The 27143-nt window shown below is 38.1% G+C and overlaps 1 protein-coding gene across 1 annotated transcript in view; it reads right to left on the bottom strand.

Moving 5' to 3' along the window:
- The window catches only part of LOC116217184 (ephrin type-A receptor 6-like), a 37557-nt gene that overhangs the window by 5306 nt on the left and 5108 nt on the right, over nt 1-27143 (bottom strand). The window contains exon 2 of the mRNA XM_031555634.1: nt 6449-6598. Coding sequence (XP_031411494.1) covers nt 6449-6598 — 150 coding nt within the window. The remainder of the gene's footprint in view (nt 1-6448; nt 6599-27143) is intronic.

Raw genomic sequence — 27143 nt, 5'->3', positions numbered from 1 at the left:
TTAGTATCCCTTTGAGGCAAACATTATTTTTAGACTCAAGGAAGTAGAGTGGATGTGATGAGAGGTGTCAAACACTACAGTGGGAGTCAGGTGTCAGAGGAAGAACTGTTTAATTCAGTACTCCCTACTCTGCTACTTGCACAGCTCCTATTTCTGAACAGAGAAATCAGATATCCAAACACATGAGAGGAGAAGTATGACATTTTTCTGTGTAACATATGATTATATATTATGTAATCTATCAAGATTATATATTTTAGTATCTTTTAAAGGTATTTTTCCTTGCCAGCTTGAAGACTGAAGAAGCCCCACATGAATCATGAAAGGGGCTCCATGTCTGTACCTACAAGAAGGATACAGCAAAAGCTCTAACAATCGATGCTAAGCCTCTCAGTGAAGTCCCATCAATTTCAGCCTGAAAGCAGAAGAACATGAGCTTCATTTCTGTACATACCAAGCCCTGAGACTGCTAACAAAAAGGCTTTGTGATGTGATGGGAATGAAAAGGGATAAAATGTTACAATATTCCATACTGCAAATTGTTTCTTTTCAGTGATGAGGATGTTTAAAACTCATGAGAACATCTGGTGGGGCAGCAACGAGGTGAGAAAAACAGACAGGGTGCGTTTATACATGTAGATCTTTTTGTCAAGTGAAAATATGAACTGTAAGGGAAAGGGGATTTTTTAAAGTTAACATAACTTATTATTTATTTGTTCTTTAATGCTTAGGCTTTTAGGTTTATAAAGGGGGACAGTCTTTTTATATGTACCAATGACATTAACAATCAGAGTTTGTTAAACACATTTTATTATTTTTTGTTTAATGTTGGAATCAGCTGTAAAGGTTGAACACAATTATAATACAAAAGTGGTCTGAAAAATGTGTATGGACTTCTATGCAAAATTGTATTCTTTAGCTTTAAACTAATTTCCATTTGGAAAAAAATGGCATGTGAAAATAAAGCTAACAAAGCCATAATCTTTCTGATAGTTTCATTATTATCAATAATAAAGACTTTGCTTTTGACATTCAACTGCCAGATTTTCTAATGGCACAGAGGCAGAAGAAGGCCCTAGGGGACACTGTCCCTCTGTCCTGCTGACATCTGAAATATCTGCCAGGAGAGAGAGGCAGCTGCTTGTGCCTCATGATACTGAGCTAATCCCAGGTGCTGCCAAGTGTTTTGAAATCTGTGGATTCAGGGAAATATTTTAGGGTAACTTATTACTACTATTACAAGAAACTGCCATAATTGTAAGGACTTTCACTCTCTTTGCAACAATAGTTTTCTTGCCTATTGATTGCAATTCATTAAATATTCTTATTTATTTATTTATTTATTCTTTTTTTTTGAATGCCACAGTTCTGCATCATGCAATAATTTATACAATGGCCTCTAACAGGTGTCCCAGTAGACTTTACTCACATCTGTTCTACAAACCAAGTGCGTGGAATATAAATCTTCCATTCCTCACATGAGCATTAGCAAGGCAGGCTCTCAGCACAATCTGTTCATCAGCACACTAGTTTCCTTGGAAAGTTCAATATCTTAGCTAATGTTTATTAATTAAGCAATAAGACATGACAGACTGTGCAGCAGCCCTAATTAATGGACATCTCTGGTGCCTGCCACCCATCTAAGAAGTGCATTAATCAGCACCAACACAGGTCTGAAGTGACTTACCACAATAATAAAATGGTTATTTACTTAAACAAGAACATTTCTCAAAGTTAATAACATTTCAAGCCTCTACATTATACTGTGTACAGTATTAAAAAATGTATGAGAGACATTTTCAAACTCCGTTGCCTAAAGTTCAGCTTCCAAATCCCTGCTTAGGAATATAAATAGAGGATGCCAGAACTGCAAAGGTGTCGAGCTTCTCTGGCTTTCAGTAACCTGATGGGTACTTGTGAACTGTTGCAGTGTCTGAAAATCAGTTGGGCTTATTTAAGTGACAGGTATCAGCTTTACACTTCTTTTCACATCAGCTTGAACTCTTTGCTACCTGTGCTGGCTCCTCAAGATTTCATTTTTGTGATGAAGGGGCTACACAAGAGTCCCTTGGCAGAAGCAGTTTGACCCCTCTCTACTCATCTGCAATTTCCTCTCTAAAAGGGGAAATTTAGGTTAGATGTTAGGAAGAAGTGATTTACTTAGAAGGTGGTGAGGTGCTGGCACAGGCTGCTAAGAGAAGCTGTGGATGCCCCATCCCTGAGGCATTCAGGGCCAGGTTGAATGGGCCCTGGCCAGCCTGACCTAGATGGGGCACTGGGTGAGTTTTATGGTCTCTTGCAACCCAAGCCATTCTATGATTCTATGATTCTATGATCTGATGGAAGGTGCACTCATGTGGCAAGGAGGTGGAGCATCAGACAATGCTGAGAGAACTTCTGCTGCTTTTTCTCCCTTTGGGTAGGGATGGGCATATAATTTGCTACCATTTTATGCATATGAGAAACATACATTTAATTAGCAGCTGCTGCCACTCAAAACACAACTTAGCTGTAGTCCAAAAAGTGAACTAATTTCCCAAAGTTTTTTAGTGTGAAAAGCAATTTACAAGACAGCATGAGAAAAAATACCTCAGACCTGAGGAGTTTGTAGGGTGAAAACTTCTGGTGCTCTACAAAACCCTGCTCAATTCTATAAATAAAGAAGATTTTTATCAAAACACAATTCCCAGAAAATAACATCTTGTATTGTTACTTACTGACAGATAACTATCTGTTATTGACAGATATTTTGCTGTTGCACAATGTCGACTATATGTATGCAAGTCCTTACCAACAATTGTTTGTATAATAAATCTTTTATAAATCTATTCAGTGTATGCTCCTTCCTGTTACTTTCCCTGCCATCTTTACAGTATTAGTAACCTTTGGGAAAGTCCTATTATTTCTGCAAAATAAGCTCATGTGGATTCAGGATAACTTACTGTACTGAAGCATATGCCCCCAAATCCAGCAAAATAAGCTTTACAATATATCTAATAACTTGAAATTTCCCAACGGCATTTAGAGTCACTAAATGTATTTAGAAAGTCACAGGTACTTGCTGTTAACATTTCAGCAGCAGAAGCCTGTGGGCAGGGCTCCAGAGTAAAAGAGCCCTTTTCACTGTGCATTGGTGAACAGCAGGGAGAGCTCTCTGGAGTCTGCATCATTAGCATAAGCAGCATCCATAGGGTCCACATCATTATTCTGTGCTAACAGATACTTATATTTTGTATGTACAAGTGATTAAATGTTGTTATCCTCCTTCTGTAGCAGAATATTTAATATGCCCTAAATGGAGGGGTCACTAATGAATTGTCATGGTTGGCATAGTGTTGAATAAATTGTAGTTTCTGACAGAAGGAAGATAACGGGCCTGATGCCTGAATTAAAGAAAGGGAAAAATGAATTTCTCTGTTGTGTATGACTCTAACCTGGCCACTTGAGTTCTTTGTAGATAACGGCAGGACAAGGAGAAATGGTTTTAAGTTGAGGGAGGGAAGATTTATGTTGGATGTCAGGGGGAAGTTCTTTACAGAGAGAGTGGTGAGGTGCTGGAACAGGCTGCCTAGAGAGGTTGTGGATGTCCCGTCCCCAGAGTTGTTCAAGGCCAGGTTGGATGGGGCCTTGGGCAGCCTGATCTAGTATTAAATGGGGAGGTTGGTGGCCCTGCATGTGGCAGGGGGTTGGAGCTTGATGACCCTTGAGGTCCCTTCCAACCCTGGCCATTCTGTGATTATGTGATTCTGTGATTTATGGGTAGCACAGGCCCTCAGCTAGGAAAGGCTTATTGGGGTGGAAGAATGAGACCTCCTCACCTGTGGACATTTAAAGTTCTTACTGCTCAGAGCTGCTGAGTGGAAAAGAGGCAATGGACACAGACTGAAAAATATTAAATTCCATAAAAATCTGAGAATATATTTTTCTGTTGCAAGGGTGATTAAGAAACTTCACAGGTTGCCCTGACAGGTCGTGGAGTTTTCTTCCTTGGAGGTGTTCAAAATCCAGGAGAGAGATGGCCCCAAGCAAACTGCTTCAGCTGACCTTGCATGAGGGAGTTGGATGAGACAATCCTGAAATGTTCCTCAGTCTTTGCTGTTTTGTGATATGCTAATACTGTTTTCTCAGTTTCATGTTCTGTTCCATCTCACCTTAACGGAAGGCTCACAATGAAACCAACCATTGCTTCTGTTAGTTTGGGGAGGTAGAAAGTGTGAGGATATATGTGCTTTTGGATATAAAGTGCCTTCCATGCAATGCAGAGTAATCAGCTTTTGCAACAGCGTGTGTATAATGGACAGGCTGATATGCTGATATTGCCTTGGCTGCATTCAGCTTTGCTTCTGAATGGAAGATTAGCTCAAGAATAGCACCCTCTGCTATTGCAAGGCTGCAAGAGATGTCTTAAATCCTTAGCTCCTAAAACACCACATCTCACAGTGTGGCATTTTAAGGAAAACAATGACTGTTTACTGGGAATCAGTGCTTGTGTGCTGTGGCAGTTCAGGTGCTGATGAATGTTTCTCTGTTCAGGTAAGGAAACAGCTGGGGTAGGTACTCATACTGTTAGCCTGACTGCCTGTTCATCCACTTCTATTATCTTCAAACCTATCTGGCACACTTAAATCAAATTAAACACATTGTTTTAAAATCAGCAGCTGGGCAGAATGTAAAGTTTACTGTTGATATATTCGGTTGTATGAAACAGAGGCCTAAATATGGGAGAAATCTGCATGCAGAGGATTGCACACTATGCCTCAGGGAAAAAAAGTGAGCTTAATTCAGTTATCTAAGCAGAGATGTTTCATTTTAAATTTCCTAAAGTTTCTGCCTGGTTGTTTTGAGTTGTTGCTCCTGAATAACTTGGATCTCCTGTGTGTCCTGCATCAGCCACATTGCAGATCTTAGTTACTCTCAGTCATCTCAATTGTTAATGCATTGCTAGTGGTATAAAATAGAATTGAGCCTACTGGGCTCATCTACTTATTTGACAATAGATCTGTGAAGCGCTAGTTCAGACAGTACCAAAATGTCTCTGCTGAAGGAAAAGGTGTGTCTCAGCTCAGTGGTTGCTCTTCAGATGGACAATCAGCTACCGCTGCCTGGTTGATCAACAGCACTTATCATCCTATACCCCGTGTTAACTGAGGAGCAGAGCAGGGAGCTGGGCTGCTCTCTGGTAGATGTGTAGAGGGGGGATAGAAGCTGTGGTATTGTTAGGGAGGAATAACGTACAGGAGATGTGATCTTATTCCAAAGGGTAAACTCACAAGCAAAATGCTGGAGAAAAGTAGGATATGTACTACTGAGTACAAGTCCAAAGGAAATAAGGCTTTATTAAGTTTTTTAAGTTCTACTTGTTTTTTTTTTAAACACTCTGAAATGATGCTTTTTTAATGAAAACCTTTCTCGGATCCTTATCCCCAAATGACTGATCAGCCTTAACAAGCAACCAGACTTGAACAGCTGAATAACTTAGCAACAGTATGAAAACAGCCGTCTGGGAAAAGTCTTGTCAGCTCTTCAGAATCCATGCAGAGGCAATTCTATTCACATAGAGAGGTTAAGATGGGTTGGCTGGTATTTTGCATTTTGACATAAAGGTTGATGGCTGGTGGGAAGAATGACTATGCCAGTTTGAGCAGTGGTATGTATGCATCAGATAACAAAATCAGTAGCAATTTAAACTGTGGTGGATAAAAAGGCATTCTCCCTTTTCTTTTTTACATTTGCTAGGACAAGTCTTCAGTGTTACCATAAGTAATCGTATTTTAACTGAGAAAGCTTATTTGGCTGTGAGTTTTGCAAACATGTCAGAGGAAAGTATTACTTTTTTAGGAGGGAGGACTATTGTCCTGCACTGTGGTTAAGCCTATGAATAGTCTTTAAGGATTTATAATACATTTAATTCTTTCAATTCTTAAAACTTTATAATGCATTTAATTTGTAAAAAAAGAGAATTTGCAAATACATTTCTCATGGCAGCTTAACCTTTACTCCTTTAGCATTTATCCATGTGTGCCTACTGAAGGGTACCATCAGAGCGTAATGGAGCTAATGGGACAAATTTATCATCAGAGTAGTTCCAGTATTCCCTCAAATTTTGATTTATAGCTTAGCTGAGAACTGCATCAAATTGCATATCTGATGCAGATTCCCAGAGATTTGGATGAAAGCCATGTATATCTAGCATCAGAACCTGGCAAGTTGCCTATAACTCTGTAATATGTCTTTAATCCTTTGGATGAAACTCATCAAGGTATGAGTAATAGTGGGTTGAGTCTTCAGGTTGCATAAATTAACTATTCCATTGATGGAGTTATACTGATTTAAATAAGTTCAGGTTCTAGCCTAGAAAGTGAGTGAGAAAACAAAGGAAAGCAGAGAGAGAGACAATTTTTCAAGGAGCATTTCAGCAATATTCAGATTAGTCCTGTAGAGTACTCACATCCTGGTTGGACATCTCCCAGTATGGTCTCTCACCATAGGACATCACTTCCCACATTACAATCCCATAGCTCCACGCATCGCTTGCTGAAGAGAACTTGCGGTAAGCTATAGCTTCAGGAGCAGTCCATCGGATGGGAATTTTTCCACCCTGGAAAATATGATGATAATGTATGAATATGACTGGAATATTGAATAGCACAAATTTTTAAGAGAAAAGAAGTATCCTGGAAGCAGAGTTTCTACATTCTGGCTTCTGTCAATTTGCCTTGTTAATTTGCCGCGGGGGGAAAGAAAGAAATAGGCCCTTTTGAGAATTTGATAGAAATTTGGTTTCCTATGTAGTCTAATTCACCAAAACCAGCACTTCTTGAAAAAATAAAAAGTCTCTGTTCAGAGAGTAGAAAGCATTTAGATGATTCATGTTTGTTCAGAGCCACATAATTAGTCAGAACCTGCCTTTTGATTGAAAACTCCCCAAGCTGAGATTCCTAGTAAATTGACATTTAATCTCTTTTCTCAAGTGAAAGAGAAACATTTATTACAAAAAGCACTTAATAAAATTGTAGAAGCAAAAAGGAAACTATACTCTCCTCTTTATTTTTTTTAATAAATAAGCCTTTTAATTTTTGTTTGGGCTGTTTAAATGTCTATGTAAGCAGAAAACCAAGCGTGTTTCCAATAGGCATTTCTATAGTGTAAATAGTCTTATTCTGCAGTTTTCAACACAAAATCCACGTGCTACCACAAAAATAGGGGTAAGAACTCAATCAACAAACCTGACTCACTCTTTCAGGGATCACCCTATGCAGAGTTTTTCTCTGACATCACTAATTTAGATTGTTCTAGGCTCCCATAACTTGCTTATATATATATGAATACTATTTTTCATTTTCACAAGTGTTTCTTCTCCACTCAAAAGTATGTATTTATTATCATTCTCTGCATAACTCTACTAATCAGTTGTTCCAATTGAGTGAGCAGTGTGCGGAAGGTGCCACTAGATGGTAGGAGGCAGCCGGTGGAGCTGAGTTGCTTTCAACCAGCAGTGACAGATTCTGCTCAGTGTTATGATGACATTTCTGACAGAAACAAAAGAAGAAATGAACTAGAACGTTGGTTTGGCAGCCAAAGAGAAGCCACAGTTAAAAACAAGTATGTAAATCTTGGTTAATTTGCTTTAAATACACAAAAAATTAGTTGTCTGGGAACTGTTGAGGCCTGACTCTACACTGACTCAGTGGATGCTTGTTCTATCAGAAAGTGTTCAAAACCAAAGTTTGGTGGCTGTGGTGACATGCCAGTAAACTAACTTCTTGTCATTGAGTGTCACTCTCCAATGAAAGATGTATAGTTATCATTTATGAGGTATGATAGTTGTGAGGATAGTCAAGATATATAGATATACACATAGATAACCTCTGTATGAGGTTATACGTTTTTGCCTGCTCAGCCCCAGTTGACATCAGTGTCAAACTGCCTACTGATTTTAACAGCAGTAAGATAAAGGTAATAATTTTGTATTTTTGACCAAGATCCACCACTCTCCTTTTACTTTCCTTAGTCCAACAATTGGGTGGCCAGACCAGATGTGTGAGATGCAAAGACCTCTGTGCCATCTCCGCTGCCACCCCAGAGCAAGCCCTGCCTATAACCACAAGAGACATTGTCCTGAAAGCCCTACATGCCCTTTCTCATCATGTATTAATCCTGGCTGCCAAATGATACAGGACAGCAACGCGAGGTGACTCTCTGAACCTAAACTCAGCACGCAGCCCCTCTTGCTGCCTTTTGCTTTATGCCCATTCAAGAGTCTTTCCGAAGTGCCACAGCAGCATTTGAGGGAGGATGCAAAAGAAAAATTTCATGTTTTCTTTCCTCATCACAGTCTCAGGAGATGTAATACCAGTTTAAATGATTGTGTTACTGCCAGACTTTCACAGTGTTTGTCATGACAATGTCATGTCAATGAGCCTACAGTTCTACTTTGTGGAGTTTTATTAATCCTTTACCACCATCTGAATTTTAATAAAAAGTCATGTGTTAGTAACAATATTTACTTTTAAGAAAAATACAAATCTATTCATGCAAATAAAAAGTGTTCGGATGTTAACAAATTTTAATATTTATAAAATCATACAGATAACATGATATGTGTGATAAATTTTTAAGGATTTTTTTTTTCATGAATCTGATCATTGGGAATCTGATTCCCAAATTACACTCAAAAAAGCAGTCATTGCTGTATTCCTGAGCAGTATTTGCAGCTCAGTCTGAAACTGTTGGCTAAATACAAATGAGTTTTAAAGAATCTGACTGGACTCTGCAACTAGTTTCATCATGCAGCTTTACTGATTGATCCCTTTTGGACTGAAACAGTAGTGGCTCACTGAGTGTGAAAATGAGAATGGAGAACAGAACCTTAACAAAATTCACGGCAGTTCATTTTCAAGGGCATAAGATGTGCTCAGTGTTGCAATGTGAAAAAAAATCTTTTATACTACTCCTAATGACAAAAGGAAGCAAAAACTCTTAGATTTTTACAGTGGATTCATCTTATATATGAAGACATTATATTCATAAAAATGTAGATTTTTATATATATAAACATAAATAATTATGTTTGTAGAATATCTTTTTATGCAAAAAGCTTGTTTTATTTATTTGTGAACCACTCAAAATGCAGAGATTGCTGTATGACTACTTTAAGAGATATGTAACTGAACAGTTGTAAAAGCTGTTCATGAGTAATAAAAGGACACATTAGGTTTAGAGTAGCTGAAAGTATAACTCCTGCATCTGGTTAGAAAATAAGCAATGTTATTGATAATGGACATTTTCTTTTATATGTTAATCTAAATGGGAATGTAATAAATACTGTTTACAAAATGCCTTGCATTCAAGTTCAGATAATTTATAAATTGTCTGTATTTTATTACTGTAGTGGTGCAACGTTTATCAGAAGGCCCTTGTGCATGCTTTTTATGCTTTTTGTGGGGAAGGAGGAAAGGGGCAAAGGGGCAAAGTGTTGTTAGGGTCCATGCTGTATATTTCTGTCTCATCTCATACTTTAATAATGACGTCAGTGGCCAGCTAATTTTATTTTCACATAGTAAGAGAACACTACACTCCAATTATTAGAATTTAGCCTTCTTATCTGTATGCTGCCCTGATTGCATTTAATAAGTATTTTTACTATGCAAAGTCAAGAATCCCCCTTGGAATTAGAGCACTAGGCTGACACTGCTTTGTGAGTAGAACTGTTTAGAGACTGGCTCTTGGAATGGAATTTGCCCCTCGCCTACCCACACCTACATGCATGCTTTCCCTGCAGAGCTGGCAACAGCACTGTTCACCATATGTTTAGCAACAGAATTGGAATTACGTGTTACAGAATGCCTTTCTTTGCCTAAAGCCATGCATGAGAGAGATAAATCGTCTCAACGTGCCATCTCTTCATCAAACTTACATTAAAAAAGTGTCTATGATCAGCTCTGTGAAAAGACCCCAGTGAGTAACTGACACTGACACTGTGTACTGCCCAACAGGCAGCCAAGTCTATTCCTTGCTCTGCGTTTTTGCCATTTCCAATTTGATATTTTTATTTTATATGGTTGACATCTTAAAAAAAAAACCAAGAGGCACAGTTTCTTTAATTAAATATTTAAAAATGTTTTAACACTTGAAGAGAACAACATAAGCAGCAGCTACAACCGATTCCACCAAGATGAAGGTCAAGATACATCAGCTCAAAATCCTTGATGTGAAAAGTGACACAGAGGGCACAGAAGGAAAGAAGGAAGGCTGTTAGATGCTCAGAACTCTTGGCGTGCCCTGCTAGCTAGTTAAAGTCAGAAGCAACTCTCAGTACACTGAAATTTTCAATACACTGAAAACCTTAGATACAAAACTGAAGCAAAGAGCGCTGAATGGATGTGCAAAGATGAGTTAGCTGTCAGAACCAAACACAATGCATCAGGCCCGTGATGTCCTCAGAGTTAACAGTGATGTGAAACAGTACCTATTTCTGTTGAAAAGTCTGTTCCTTGTTTTCCCCGAATGACAGGCCATGCAGAGGGACTGTCACAGAGCTGATGGAGGTTTTGTGAAATGCTGAGGTGCAAACCCATCAGTTCCAGATCCACAGACACCTAGAACTGTTTCTCTGCAGGACAAGAGGCACTGAACCATATGCACCATTAGTCTGATGCAGCAAAACAGTTCCTATTTATCTGTCACTTACTGTTCCTTTACGTATGATGTTGCCAAATCATGCAATAATTATCCATGACACAAGTGCGTTACCTGTCATTTTCTCCACCCCACATTACATAAATGGGAAACAAAAGAATTTCAGAATGAAGAGAGACAAAAGTAATAATAGATTAGTTTTAAATATTGGACATCATTCATCATTCTGCATAAAATCCATAGCCTACTTTACCGGAGTGATGCTTTTATTTGAGCATATGAATCAGGTTTTTCATGCACAAAGATATGAATAGTCAGAATTTAGCACTGTCAAATCATAATTTAGAACTCTGCAGTATTACCAACATTATTCTCTGAAGACTACTGGAATATCGGAGAAAGTTCACGTCAGGATAGTGAAACAGTTCTGAAAGGGCAATTCAGAATTTGCCTTCATTGTGCCCAATCCCAGCCATTTTTTCATTTTTCTCTGAACTGAAATGAACAAAACCCCCAATTTTCAAAAAGATAGGATTTTCTTTTCATTTCTGGAGAAAAATTATTTTTCCTTTCAAATATCCTGATTAACAATGCTAACATTAATTATGTGGAGCTTAATTTATTTTCCCTAAGTCAGCTATCAGATTTTTTAATAGAATCAAAGAATTGCTCAGATTAGAAAAGACCTTAAAGATCATCAAGTCTAACCACAACCTAACCATACTACCTTAACTAACAACCCTCTGCTAAATCATGTCCCTGAGCACCACATCCAAATGGTTTTTAAACACATTCAGGGATGGTGACTCAATCACCTCCCTGGGGAGCCTATTCTAGTGCTTAACAACACTCTCTGTGAAGAAGTTTTTCCTGATATCCAACCTAAACTTACCTTGGTGCAACTTGAGGCCATTTCCCCTCGTCCTGTCACCTGTCACCAGTGAGAAGAGACCAACCCTGCTTTTGCTGTAAGCAAAAGATGCGGGAAGAGAGCAATAAGGTCTCCCCTCAGCCTCCTTTTCCCCAGACTAAACAGCCCCAGTTCCTTCAGTCTCTCCTCATAGGGCATATTCTCCAAGCCCTTCACAAGCCTTGTTGCCCTTCTTTGGACCTGCTTCAGCACCTCAATGTCCTTTCTGTACTGAGATGCCCAAAAATGAACACAGTACTCAGGTGGGGCCTCACCAGTGCCAATTACAGGGACAGGATATAAAAAAAGCTACTGCTATGTTAAGTTAAAAAAATAAAGATTTAAAATAGTACTATAGTAGTATAGTACTCTTCTAACATTGAACAGTTCTGAAATGCAGAACATTCTACAAAACAGCAGGAATTCTCATCAGTATCACTGGCAGCATTTCCTTTCAAACAGAACCCTTCAGCATGCAGTCCCTTGCCTGTTCTGAAGCACTGATCTTCACTTGGGTTGGAAGATAATAAGTCTGATAAAAATGCATAGTTTTGACCCTCAAAATCCACGTAAGTGAAACAGTAGTGAATATTTTGGACCACTTACATCTGTCCTGCAATCATGTTTTCCTGACAGTGGTTGATACTGTTTGCGTAAGTAACAGGACTATAGAAATTTTTTCTTGTTAGCCATGATGTCTTCATCTACAAGGTGCTTGTTAAAAGATAAAACATTTTTACCCATTTATTTTAAGAATGAACATTCTCTAGTTTTCAAATTAAGTAGTTCATCCCAGAGAGTAAGGAAAAGAGGCTTGCAGTTGAAAATGGGAACAGTTCTAGTCCTCCATAGCGGAAAGTTCAGTGGCTTGTTTTTTAGTTTTTTTTTTTTCTTTTTTTTTCAGAAGAGGGCGGGAGAAAGTATGGAAGATGAGGACAAAGATCAGGAGAGAAGAAAAAAAAAGAAAAAAAGATGTAACTTTTAGAAGTTGACAGCTTTACAAATCAATGTAGACAGCTAGAGCCATTAGAAAGCACAAAGAGTAGGGCCACTCTCTAGGGAAGGGGAGCCAGGAGCAGCTGTAGTGAAACCTGGACAGTGTCCTCATGGACAGACAGAGTGCACCCACAGTGTCTGGGAGCACAAGTAGAGCAGGATGGTGATGGCAATTGGTGCTATTGACAGTTCTTGAGTTGAAGGCAAAGTAGGAAGACAATGGCAATTCAGAATCTCCAGTCCTACTGGCCTGGGGCTGGCCAGCTGAAATGGAGGCCTGGACCCATGGGCAACATTGGGGAGGCTTGATGGTGTCCTCAGAACCCTGTTAAGAACCAGGAAATTATACACAAACATATAAACACAAGTACTCTGCAAATCTCTTTGCGACTGTTTTTTTGAAAGGTAATGCTGAGTCTGGTGGGGCCAGAGAACCTCCAGAAGTTATAGAGGGTGGGCCTTGACATTTCCCTAGCACTAAAAATACATCAGTGAATTGTACAGTATTGGGTGCTTGGCCATCAATAACAGAAATTATTTATTTTTCTGAAATTAAATATCATAGCCATACTTCTCTACAAATCCAGTTTAGAAACCATAGCACTACTTGACGGTAAAGATAGCAAAAAGGTCATTTTTCTTGAAACTAATATTTCTGACAAAGATGTATCTCCTTTTGAGAGCATCAATTTCAAGCTATCTGCCAGCTATGTCAGCACAGCTCGCATTACAGCCGTAACCAATTTCTTGAAAGTTACTCCTACAGAGTCCTTCAATCTGAACACCCAAAGCCTATTCACTATGATTACATGAGTAGTCCTGAAGTCAATGGAAAAGGTGAAGAGGATTTGTTCTGAGATGCTTATTTGAAAGATACCTTACATTGCACAACTCAGTAACAAAGAAGCTTGCCACAAGATTCATTCTTACAGCAGAACTTAGTTACTGAATACAAATATTTCTTTAAAAATAACAAAGTTAAACTGAAAAAAAAAAAACCCAAAAAACAAACACCTCCAAACAAAACCCCAAAGTATCTGTAGGTACTATGCTTTTTTAAAAGCATCAGTCAAAATTTGCCTCTGAAATGATGCCCCTGACTTCTCTACGGCTCCATGAAGTTTTTATTATTGGATCAAAAGTAACTGTTACTATGAGCTGCTTGAACACTTTGTGTGATTAACTATCATTAATGATTTCACAGCTAGTGATATCAACATGAATATCTAGTTGACATGCACAACAACCAGTTCCCATATTTTAATAATCTAGTGGCCTCTCTCTCTTTGCTGTCATAATGACCAGATCAGACTTGACTGCCTTGTCCCCTGCAATAATTCCTCCCATACTGTGTAATTAAAAGTGGCAAATAAAAACTCAGAAATATATGGAAACTTGAATATTGAGGACAAATAAAATGGATTTAAATGCAAAATGAACACCATATAGTCTGCAGTGTTGTCTCCAGGATATGCTTTCATATTCAATTAACAAAAACCTTGTAGGTTTTCTTCAAAATGAGGCTGCAGCAGAATTTTCGAGATATTGTACAAGAGAGAGTCTAGGGACCCAGATACTAAGTTCATATATGGCTTGCTGTGGAGTACATTAGATTTTATTTAATAAAGACTTCTTGAAAACTTTGTGCTAGAAATGCATCAGAAACATCAAGAAAGTAGGCTTTTCTTTTGAGAATTACAGTGTCATACACAGCTGATGATGATCAGAATTATTATGAAGCTAAGCTACTCTGCAACTATCACTGCTTTAGTTTCCATTCCAGCTGGGCCAGGAAGCATAGAGAAGAATTAGCATCTTAGTAACTGATGAATTAAATCTTCTGCTCACATTTTTGCGAGGTCATTTCTCAGTTTATACTGAAGGACTATGCTGGTTCTTTAAGTTTCAGTCATTCATGGATTAGACACTGGTTTAAAGATAGGAAACAAACAGTCAGATGGAAAAGGTCAGGTTTTAGAGTGGCATCCCCCAGGAAACCATCCTAATGTCCAGCTGGCAGTGTATCTATAAAGAATCTATAATAAAGACTGGATAGTGAAAAGGTAAAACTGTGCTAATAATGCAAAGGTATTGATGGTAGCAAAGATTATGAAGGACCATGAATATTTGACAAAAATCTTACGTTACTGAGTTGTTAACAGGCAAAATGATACAAAACTCATTGTCATGAGGTGATGCAAATTGAACAAAATGGTCTGAACTTTACATAAAAACAAGAGAAAAGGACTCTACTGAGCTATTACTGCTCAAGACTGAGATCTTGTGGTTATAACAGAGAGTTATATGAAATTATCAACTCTGTGATTGATAGAAAACTAAAGAAGAAGAAAAGAAACAGTAGAAATGATGGAGAAGGAAAAAATCTGAAAACAACAGCACATTATGGCACTGCTGAAAACTACTGTACTCCTATATTGTTTACTGACTGTTGTCTTGATCTCCCATTTAATAAGGATAAAGCAAAACTATAAGAACTATACAAAAAGACAGGAGAGGTGTTCAAACATATGGAATAAAAGAAACGAACAAAGATTTATACAACCCTAAATACAATGAAGATGTTAATAGGTGGAGAGTATATGAGTTTACATAGACAACAGAACCAAGATTTATCACATATAAGTGGCAAACAGCAGATAAAGAACAGTAACAAAATGACTTTTTTTTTTTTACAAGGAAATTTATTGCTATGGGATGTTGTGGACCCAAAAGTACAAACATCACCTAAAATGACTAGATGAACTGACAGAGAAAATATTTGTGAAAGATACACAAATCTCAGTTAACAAAGCCTTTGAGCTACAGACCGCTAATAGCTCAAAAGCTCAAAGCTAAGAATGCATCATGACATGAAAGTTTTCTTGCTATAGTTCTTAGAACTTGCTACTCATAACATTTTGGAGATATTTCATTTAACTATAAAGCACTGAGTTTGATCAGTATTCCCTTCCTGTGATCTCAGCTGACTTGCAGGTAAAATTCAGACACACGTTGTAACAGTATAACTGCAAACGAGAGGATGTGAACACACTATTAACCTTTGAGAGTAAAGAAAGTTTAAATTTAAAAGCTAAAGGAATTTAAAGAAAGGCATCAGACATGAGGTGCTCTTCACGTGAGACAGTGTATTTGTAGACAGCTATCCAAAGGATCACAAGAGGTTTTGAGGTTGTTAATTCTATGACTACATTTATACAGGTTTGTACTGGATTTCATCGCTTACACATATCCTTAATGACTGAACTCATTGACTGAATAGTTCAAAAAGAGTATTAAGATTTCTCAGTACTTACTAATTAGTACAGAGTACTAAAGAGATAAACTGGCAGGCTGTTATCTGTAAAGATATTGCCCTATGATAGCGTGTGCTGGGGGCAGGTAGAGGTTTTTGATTGCTCCATGGAAGGATGACACTGCATTTCACATCTTTCTTCAATAATAAATAGATTCACTTATGAAAAAAAAAATTAAAAAAGAAATAAAATTATTCCTACAATGTTGGGAAGCATGAAAGTTTCATGTTTTTAAGTGAACTAACATGAAGTATAAAATCATTCTTTGGATATTGGTGGGGTTAGAGTAGAATGGATGCTGACAAAGGAAAAGTAGTGGAGTCCAGGACCATGGGTTGAGAAGCACAGTGGGGATGCCAAATCCTGGGCACCATCTCCTGCTTTCCCATCTGGGGATGGGGAGAGATGAAGATGGAGAGATGCTTACCAAGGCCAGGCATGCAGTTAAACTCAGCAGAGAACTGTAACAGCCATTTCTCCTGTACCATCCCGAAGTGCTCCCAGTGCTACCCTAAAATGTTGCTTTGCTTGTTTTCCAAACCACAGCTGCACTCCCGTCCATCAACCCCAAGGTAAGAGTTTTGACCTACCAGCAATTTCAAGAAGTGCGTATGACAGAAAGGTGGAGATATCAAAGGCTTGATTAAATTGCCTGAACATGGAGTCTACTGTCTCTTTAGTCACTGTCACTTGCTCGTTAGCTGTCATTTTACAAAAATGCGGATCTCCCATTACATCACATCTGTCAGCCCTCTGCAGATATCTCAGGCACCCCTTAATGTCTCAGAGGACACTAGACCTGGACATTTAAGCAGCTGATCCATTCCTGATTTACCCATATTTAATGATGAACATCATTTGAGCAAAGAAAAAATATCACAGTAGAAAAAAAGAAAAGGCAGAAGAGCTCAGTTCATAGCTGTTCTGAGCACAGAAGACAAGAGCTGGCTGTCAGATCAGGCTGCATGCTAGCTGACCTGTTGGGCACAACACATTGCCTCTATCCCAGCTAGCAAACTGGGCAAATCTGGGGATAATGCGGAGATATGGAAAGGGCTTATGAGTAGTTTGATATTGCACGAGGCCATGGGGACATGGGAGGGATCTAAGCTTCAGCAGTGAAGTCAAACTGCTGGAGCATACCAAGAAAATGCAAGTACTGTGAAGATACCATGTGGAAACTCCGAGATGATCAGAAATTATAATGCTGAAGTTGCAGAAGATAGCCTGAGAACTAGGATAACTGCAGCATGAAAATGGAATTGCTCATCACTAATCAACTGGGTTGGAAGAAAACCTTAAAGACTATCTAGTCCAACCTTACTTATGTATATAACAAACAAATGGCTTCATTAACTTGATGCTCATCAAATATTTTTTACCCATCTTTTGACCAAACAATCCGGTTACAGTGGAAGCTACAACACAGTGTTATACCATAACCACACAAATATAGATGAAACATATCAACAATGAATTACTAAGAAATGAACATGAGAAGGTAGTTTTCAGTCTCAAAGGTTGCTTCACAACAAAGTTGTCTGATATTTCTATTTGGTCTAGTGACAGACTGGTACCATCCATACATCAATACAGCATGTCAGCTTGCAAATTATTGAATAACAGGATAACCATCTGTTTGATAAACAGTTCAGCACAAAAATATGGTTGAAACTTCTTTCAAATATCCACATTAAATATTTATAAAATGAGTAAAGGGCACTGAACTTGGTTTCTATTTCATTATTGTCATTAACTTACCAAGACCTACATGGGGCTTATATGGAAGCTTCAGTCATACTAATGATGCTGTTAGTATAATATATAATGGCTATGCTAGCATGATGTTGGTTTGCAGGTACTGATATTCTGCCCCTGACTCCTGTAATAGCAACATTTCTTAGATTTCACTTCTTAGATGTATGTTTTGTAGTTATTATCTATATCTTGATGTATTTTAATTTAGGCTGTATGTGAATTGTGGGACTAGGATAACTTTTGTCCAATAAGTCAGTTGAATTAATTCATTGTATTCCCTAGATGGCATAAAGTTTTGAGTAATACACAATTAGATTATCTTTTTCTGATGATGCATCATACTAAATCATCATCTGACTGATGATAATATAATGGGAATAACATATTAACATAATTTATCATCCCTGTACCTTGCTCAGGGGATATTTTACTTTATCATATAATATATTAGTTGTCACTTCCATTATATATTACAGTAAGACATTGTCAGAAAGAAATATTTTGATGAAGTTGTACTTAACAGTAGAGACTATTATCTAGGGATAAACAGCCTTCAGGGGTACTTTGTTTTATAAATGATTGGAATACAAAGGTAAGAAGATACATGGCATAATGAGAAATGCTATTATTCTCTGACATCAGAGATGCCACTGGTGCTAAACCAGTTATGGTTTATATAAATTGCTACACACCCTCTGAACAATGGCGAATTTGCTTTTCCTTAATGAGTTCACCCAAAAGCTTCATCAAATTAGATTAAATTTATTTTGACCTTTGATCAGTATCTTTACTGATCAAAAAAACAACAAACCAAAAAAAAAAAAAAAAAAAAAACCAGCCCAAAACCAAAACTGTATTTCACTGAAAAATCTACCTTGTTCAGAATGATGCAAAACGAGCTGGATTTCCCCTCCTCTCTAAATTCAGAAACATTAATTTAGCAGATTTAAATTAGCAAACAAGAAAACTTTTTTATCCACTAGTTCACAGAGAAATGATCATTCAAACATTTTTTAACATTTGAATTTCATGCAAATTAAGTGTATGCATCTGTCTAATTTGCATCAAAGTTGGTTTAGCTCCTGCCTTAAGGCACCAATATATGGCAGTGATGCATTCACATGGCCATACTGCATAATAATAGAATCACAGATGTACATAATCCTCCATAATCATAGAATCATATAATGTACAGGTGTGATTTCTGCAGGAAGTCCCTTCCTGTCCTACAAAGAAGCACATCCTCTGTTTTTTTTCTTTTCTTTTTCTGCAAATAATCTCAGTTACCTTTATGTACTTAAAATAAATAAATGCACAAAACCAAAATGGATTTCCAAAGCTCTTTGGGAGAGCAACAAAACAATGCGCGTTCCAACAGGCAGCCATCAGAACAGCTATGCCTGCAGCATCAAAAGTACTTGCAGGTAAGTTCTTCCAGGTAATTGCACTGGGAAAGAGAGTAGAGAGTAGATCACAGACACAGCAGAAACTGATGACATTTTAAGAAAAAACATTTTTCTCCTCTGACTGAAAATGGCAATTCTTTGGTTTATAGATTTGCTCCCCTTGCTTTCTGGATTATGACCTTGTACTCTTAAGAAAATTAAGGGAAACTAATTTTGGTAACAATGAATGGAGAAATTGTGGAATACTAATACGTGGTTCTGAGTTTCTATTTTCAAAATCTTGTGTAAAATGCAAGTCTTCTTTAATGCCAGAAATTCATATAACTTCAAGAGCTGCAATGCTAATCAAAACAACACCTATTTCCATGCTCAAGACAAAGTGGGGTATATGCTCTAGCTCTTGCAGCTCTTCACTGCTTGTTTCAGTGTTGACTGGAATATTTGTAGATTAAACAGGTTATTTTCATCTGTAGATCCTAACAACCCATAGGGTTCCCTTAGTTCTAATGGAAGAGCTGAAGAAAGAACTTGAATTTTGCAAAGAAAGGGTATCATTATACCTGGTAAAAACAGTGATATGAAGCTAATGCTGATGAAAATCTTTACAGATATATTCAGTGTCCAGCGATTCAATTATATCAAAAACAGTGCTGAAAAGAAGCCATCATTGCTTGTCAGAGGTTTCCAGAATGGTACTTGATTTATTCCAGGCATGAGAGTTTACTAATTACAACTTCAAGAGCATGCTCTGGGAAATTGCTCTAGATTAGCCATCTATCCTCTTTAACAAATTTCCACACCTTCTGGCATACTCTGTGAAACTTCTCTCACAACATTAATATTTCTATGATATGTATTCTTATGCTTAATGAAAGGTAGATAAAGCTATGCTTGTGGCATAACTCAGCCTTCAAACAAAAAGCAATGCAACTCTCCACCCTCAACCTATAACGTGAAAATAATTTTCTGAAGAAAATTCAGGCTTTGATCCAGTTTTACTCCTAGAGTGAGATGTAACATTGAAAAAGGAAGCTCTTCATTGCTCTTTCAGTCTTGCATCCCATAGGATGTGCACATTCCCACCCATGCGGTCAGCTTTTAGCTCATCTCTTAAGTTGAATCCATTTACTTGAGCTGTGCAAAGGACTGTCACATTTCAGTGCCTGGATTAAATGCTTTTCTCTTCACATCCAGTCTTCTGTTTTGCACTCGTGCTGTAAGTGATCCTCAGCTAGAAAACTTTTGCTGCTTCTGAAATACAAGTGGATGCTAGAGATCTTTGGCTTTTAAATGAATCTGCTATAGATCTGCTGATCTATCTCAACTGGAAAAAGTATGCTTAGGATTCAACCTAGCATCTTCATCTCTTATTCCATGGTTTCAGGCATCATTCTTAGTGGCGGCATCCCACCCATTCATTGGTCTTTTTGCTAAGCAAGATAGTAGAAAAGTTTTACCTACATTTTTTCTAATTTCCAGTTGGTTCTGTACAGAGCTTTTGCTTTCAACACCAGTGTGTTTTTTATAGAAAGTTAGCATCCCAGCATGTTATGTTTGTGCATGCCATCTCCTTCCCAATGTGCTTATGGCACTTCTGTCTTTTCACCACCCTCACTTCGTGCTTACAGTTCTCATTCAATTGCAGCAACCATTTGCTGCAGCATGTGAACAGGTGTTAATGCAAAAAAGCTTCATGCTTTTCAACACTTACTCAACTGCTTACATTGAAGATCCAGTTGTGGGCTACTTTTCTCAACACACACATATGAATTGGTGTCCCTCGCTTTCCCCAGACGTTCTTCTGAAGCTTTAGTATTCCCCTTCAGGTTCCCTTTGTGTTGCTGAAGTGACCACAATCACATTTGTCTAAATAAAGCTATTGATGGCACACTTTTGGTCTTTCTAGACCTCATTCTGAAAATCATCCAAAGTATGGAACTTGGACAAACAAACAAACAAGCAAACCCAGCAATGAAAAAGTAAAAATTAGTCTTCAGTTTCTCATAGCTACACAGAATTAACGGAATCAGATTTTTCCACATGTATTGCTTTTTGCAACATACACCAACAGTCTGATCATGGACAAAAGCCACGATATCTTATTGCATATTTTATATTTTTAAAGTGTTTCAAAATTTAACAGTTGCTAAAGGATTTTGGCAATAGGATATGGGAGAAAAAATGTGTACTAGAAATGAATGTGAGATATTTAAGGGTTAAAAAGCTCAGAGCTGAAACTGCCTTCTTTAGATTCAGGGTAATCACAGCAAATGTACCATGCACAGCCCTTAATCAGAAAAACAAGCTTGTTTTTGTATTGTTCCTCAATTGTCTTTGCAATTATACAAAAGCCTATAAAGCCTTTGTTTGAGGTACACTGACCAATACTGATTTTTCCAAGCACTGTAACCAAATTAGGAGTTGTTTTTCACACTTTCTATTTCATAAGTATTCCCCAAAATGAGGCCATTATGCTGAAATTCGTTAAACATTGAAAGGGTGCTGTAACACTGCTTTGCCATTTTGCTCTTCAGAGTACTTCATGGTTCCTAACTAATTACTCTCATAGCAGCCCTTTGAAGAAGCTACTCTCTATTTAACAGCAGGAGAAACAGAGACAGAGGTCGAGAACTGTCAAATATGCTGAATACCTGCAACTCTCACTGGCAATAACCGGATTTCTGGATGCTCACTGATACTGAAAAGAGGCTGTAAATGACATTTTCCTCCTTTGTCTAAAATGACAATTATTTGGCAAAAAACTCTGAGACAAAGTCCCAGCTTATGCAGCTGGTTTCCTGGGCTGTGCCTTCATCTCACAGCAGAAAGAGCTTTACAGTGGCTTTTGTATTTACAAAAATAGAAGAACAAATTAACAATCAACTGCTATGAATGTTTATGTAGCCCCCTTTCTCCTTTGCAGTCTATTCACTTAAGCAAAAGTCAACACACAGGTTTGTAACAATGAAATTATAATTATAGAGAGCAATGAAAATTATTCTCACAGTACACACCTCACTGGGAAAGGATGAAATAGGGATTGGAAGGAAATGTGTTATCTGTAATTCCTTGAAGCAATCTTTATAATACTTACCAGACCTAGCATTATGTCCCACCTACAACTGAGGAAATGTTGCTGAAGTTATTAACCACCAGTAACGCATATAAATCTCTAGACTTAAAAAAAATAATTCCACTTGATGTAAGATTAAATCAAACCTTTTCCTCAGTGCAACACTGTGGTGCACCTCTCAAAGTAAAGCTGTGTTATCTTATCTCTGATCTTTGTAAACACTACAAAAACAGCAGAAAGATGTCTAACCTCCAGGAACACACAGTCTGTTCAATTTCATTTTTCTTGTTTAGTTCAAAAGATCAGAGAGCAAGATAATAACTTCTCTCTTTTGGCATTTTATCTGCATGCTAACTTCCATAATAAAAATTCAGTTTCATATTTATTGCTTTGCATTTTATTATTATTTTTAATTTAGTACCTCTTATCATTACTTTGATTGAACACACTTTGCCACTCCTGCAGGAAAAAAGCTTTGGCTTCATTGTGTTGCTCTGGGACTTGTCATCAAGCAAAATTCACAGATGTTCCAATGAACACACAGCATTTGGTCCAGTTCTAGCATAAACACCACGGTTTACTTTACTTTATCTACAGTGTCATGATCTTGTACAAGCAATCAGTAAGATCTGTTAACACCTTTCACCTATTCTGTCTACAGCTCTATACTTTTGATAAAATTATGCAAAGTAGGAAGAAAAGAGGAAAGGCAAGATTAGGGAATAAGAAAAGTCCTATGAGATGATGATGATGGCTTATGTGTGAATAACCTTCCGAATCCTCATGAAGTCACACCAACTTCTTTTATGTTACTGACTGATATAGGCTATTAAATCAGAAGAGAAAACTGGAATTTGCTACCCTAAAGCAACCTGACAAAGAATGCATGTGCACATGCAAAGAAATTGTTCCTGAGCAATAAACAGTTATTTTGGCACATTAACAACACAGCACTTGCAAATAAAATTGGAGAATGGTTCTGAAACATACAGAAATGCACAATAGGTCTGAGATGATGCTCCCATGCATTATAAAACTGATGTTACATGGCTACTAGAAAGAGTCATATGTATATTTGCAAAAACAATCCTTTATACAGAAATGGCACCGAAATACCCATGTCTGTAATAATACCGTGAGGTTTTGGGTAGAGTTATGCATGTTCCACTTAAACACTTGTACCTGCCTTGCTCTCCATCTCTCTGACAGAGAGAAATCTGGATTTTCAGAATGTATTAATGTCAAGTCCAAAGATGAACAAATTATGACTCAAATCACCAACAATTATTACTTGTTTTTGACAAGTATTTAAAAAAAACACAGAAAACAAAGAAAACAATTTTTTTTCTTTCAAGGGCCAAGTTTTTAAGGTTTTCTCATTGCTACAAGAACCCCAAAAAAACCAACCAAACAAACAATCAAACAAAAAAACTAGAATGTAAGTCTTATGAATATTCTAAGAGCTGATTCTTCCCACAGAGAACTCAGAGTAAAATCATACATGCTGACAAGTGAGAGGTCAGCAGTTGGTGTAATCCAGCCTATCTGGTTGCTGTAATTAAGTCTGCACACAAACTGACAAGTGCAATATTGCTATTCCTTTTAATGCCATAGATCTTCAGAGAAGAACTTTTAGATTTTGAGCTACAGTTTTCTTTTAGAGAGTCTTCGGTATGTCACATTGATCTTCTCTTATGATTCTATATTACATACATTTCTTACTGCGATTACTGAAGGGTATCAGTTTCTGTGCAGGTGGCTGATACAATTACCTTTTATTATTGGTTATAATTAAGTCTGTGCAAAAAGTCCAGGAAATGCAGTGCACTACACTGAGAAACTTAATTGCAAAAACTCAAGAGCGTCGAAGAACACCTTCATTACATTGCATTTGTTATGCAGTCTGGTGTTGTCCTTGTGACAAATTTCAAGCTTTAATTTAAACTCCTTATTTTTACTTGCTTAAAACTTGAAAACAATGTGTCAGCAAGATGCTTTTTCTTGCTTTTTTTTTGTTTTTGTTTTTGTTTTTTTTTCCTAAACACATCACAATACACAATTTCAATTCCAGTGCAGTATATGGAGGACTAGAAACAAGTGTTTTGAAAAGATACAGTGTGCAACTTGAGACCATTGGAATAAATTACATAACGGCTTGATTTCACAACACCTGGCCAAAAGGTGAACTGACAATCACCAGGACCTTTAAAAAGGAAGTTGCAAACAGGAATAATAGCACTTGGTCAGATGTTTTGTAATTGAGGGAGACTTCCAGAGAAACCAGACAAAAAAACTTTTTCTAAATGTGCTGTCAAGAAGCACATAGAGCTTGCTTGCTGTGCCCTGGAAACAGAAAAACAATCACATTAAAAAAGACTACAACTGAACCAAGTAATAGTCACAGAATCAAATAATCAAATGATCATTTTGGCTAGAAAAGACCTTCAAAATCATCAAGATCAATCATCCACCTAATATTACAGGACCACTGCATGTCCCTGTCACATCCACACATCTCTTGAACACCTCCACAGCTAGTGACTCCATCACCTCCCTGGGCAGCCACTTCCAATGTCTTTCCATTAAGACATTCTGACATCCAGTTTAAACCTTCCCTAGCAAAATTTGAGGCCGTGGTCTGACATCCTATCACCTGAGAAAAGAGACTGACATCCTCATCATTGCACTCTTACATGGGAAACTGTCAGGAATCAAAGTATTTCCTAAGGACATAACATGCACTTGGAAAGAAACTTCTGAAGTTTCTTCAAGAAATTTGTATGTCTTATTAATGGATGAATGTACATTTCACCAAAACATAACATCTGCAGCATTGAAACATGATTTCTAATATGACTGGATATGTAAAACCTAGGAAAAAACATAGGTGATGGCAAATGGATAGAGTAGCAGGCTCCAAAAGGCATAACGCTACAGAGTCTAACAGGTTCTATTATGCTCACTGACACTTCCATCCTACACAGGGGAAAAAAAAAAAATAATCTCTTCAAGGAAGCCCCTAAGTAATTTCATATGTAATTTTGCTCCCTTAAGTAAATGTAATAAAAGAAATATTAAAACTTGTAAGTTTCTATAACCGAATCTGTGGTATCCTTTTATTAAAGACTTGACTCTGCCTTCAGGTATAAACTGAGAAAAAGTATACTTGAAGGATGATATGGAAATTCATTGTTGTGCACTCCGAGCATCTTTTTCTAGCCTCTGGCAAAGGAGTAATAATAAGTATTTTTAAAAGATGATACAGGAAAATAAAGGCAGCAAACCTACATAATATATTTTATTTTAAAATTATTTTTGTTAACAATTGTATCTCAGGGAAAGGCAAGATGAAAATCCTGGAAGAAGGGCTATGTAACCTATAGATTTACTTTTGATAGAAGTTACTTCGCTTGTTGGTGCTACTGATTCTGCCCAGGGACAGATGTGCTGGGAGTAGATGTGGCAGGCAAGAAGCAGCCTGATCTGGAAAGACATATAAGAAAGAGCAGGGAGCCAAACCTGAGAGCTGGAAGGAAGAACTTTCTAGAAATGAGATTCATGAAGCCATCTTGATCATTTAAGTATCATCACATGGCATGAACAGGACAACCAGATTATCAGGCCTAGTCAGCATTGGTTCATGACAGGAACTACCTGACCAAACTGATCTCCTTCTATGACAGGGTAAACTGGTTAGTGGCTGAGAGAAAGGCTGTGGATGTTGTTTACCTGGACTTCAGCAGGGCATTCAGTACTGTTTTCCATAGCATTCTCCTGAAGAAACTTGATGTTAATGTCTTGTAGAGAAGTACTGTTTGCTGGTTAAAAAACTGGCTGGATGGCCAGGCCCGAAGCATGATTGTGAATGGAGTTAAATATGGTTGGCAGTAGGTTACACGTGGTGTTCCTCAGGGCTCAGTACTGGAGCTTGTTTTACTATCTTATCAATGATATTAGTGCAGGGATTCAATGCACTCTCAGTAAAATTCCAGATGACATCAAGTTGATCTGAGAGCATGCTCATCTGATTGAGGGTAGCAAGTCCATTCAGGGGAATCTGGGTATGCTGGATTGATGGGCCACATCCAATAGCATGATATCCAACAAGGCTAAATGCTAAGTGTTACACTTGGGCAGAATAGCCTTATGCAGTGGTGCAAACGTGCGGAAGAAAGGCTGGAAAGGTGCTCAGCAGAAAAGGACTTGGGACTGCTGGTCAACAGTCAGGTGAACATGAGCCAGAGGTGTGCCCAAGGTGCCCAATAAGGTCAAAGGAATCGAGGCATGTATCAGAAATAATGTGGTCAGAAAATAAAGGGAAGGAATAACTTAAAGTAGCACAGCCAAAAATTAAAGGAAAGAAAGAGATAACTCAATTACACCAATAAAAAATGGGCTAAAAGGATTTCTTGACAATCCTAGCTGCTGTGAAACATTGCCTGCTGACTTCAACCCCATTCTAGAGCAGCAAATCATAGAAAAAAAAATCATCCTCTCAGGAGGAAACGATTGATAGTATCCAATTTATTTAAGTAAGAGAATGGCATATTTGGAAAGAGACAAACAGAGAAGAACACAGCAGCGTATCCTGAGCCTACTCAATGCTCAGGAATGTGTCCGATTCATCAAGCTGCACTCCAAGAGTCATCTCGATGGTGAAGGTGCAGTTGGAGGGGGTGGTCAGCCGGATCTTGCATGAGCGGTGGGAGGGCAGCAGCTCCAGGCGGCAGTCACGCGACTGAGGCAGATGCCTCCAGGCTGCTTTCACCTGGTCCTGGAGCCAGAGCGCGCTTTTCTCCACTTGCAGATAGGAGCCCGTGCAGAAGGTGTCGAGCAAGCTGGGCCCCTGTTTTTCTCTCAGCTCCTCCTGATCGTGGTGCAGAAAGCAGAGCATGTCCCCCAGCAGCCGCTCCCTCGTGCAGGTGCACTCCAGCTGCACGCGCAGACAGGACCTGCTCGTCGCCGTCTCCTCCACGTTGTCCAGCTCCACATCGGAAGGTGTGCCCAGGAGGAGGCCTCACGGGCACGAGCAGCTGGTAGATGACGTT

Source organism: Meleagris gallopavo, chromosome 1 (genome assembly GCF_000146605.3).
Source record: "Meleagris gallopavo isolate NT-WF06-2002-E0010 breed Aviagen turkey brand Nicholas breeding stock chromosome 1, Turkey_5.1, whole genome shotgun sequence".
Taxonomy (NCBI): domain Eukaryota; kingdom Metazoa; phylum Chordata; class Aves; order Galliformes; family Phasianidae; genus Meleagris; species Meleagris gallopavo.
This window is presented reverse-complemented; position numbering and strand designations above follow the sequence as displayed.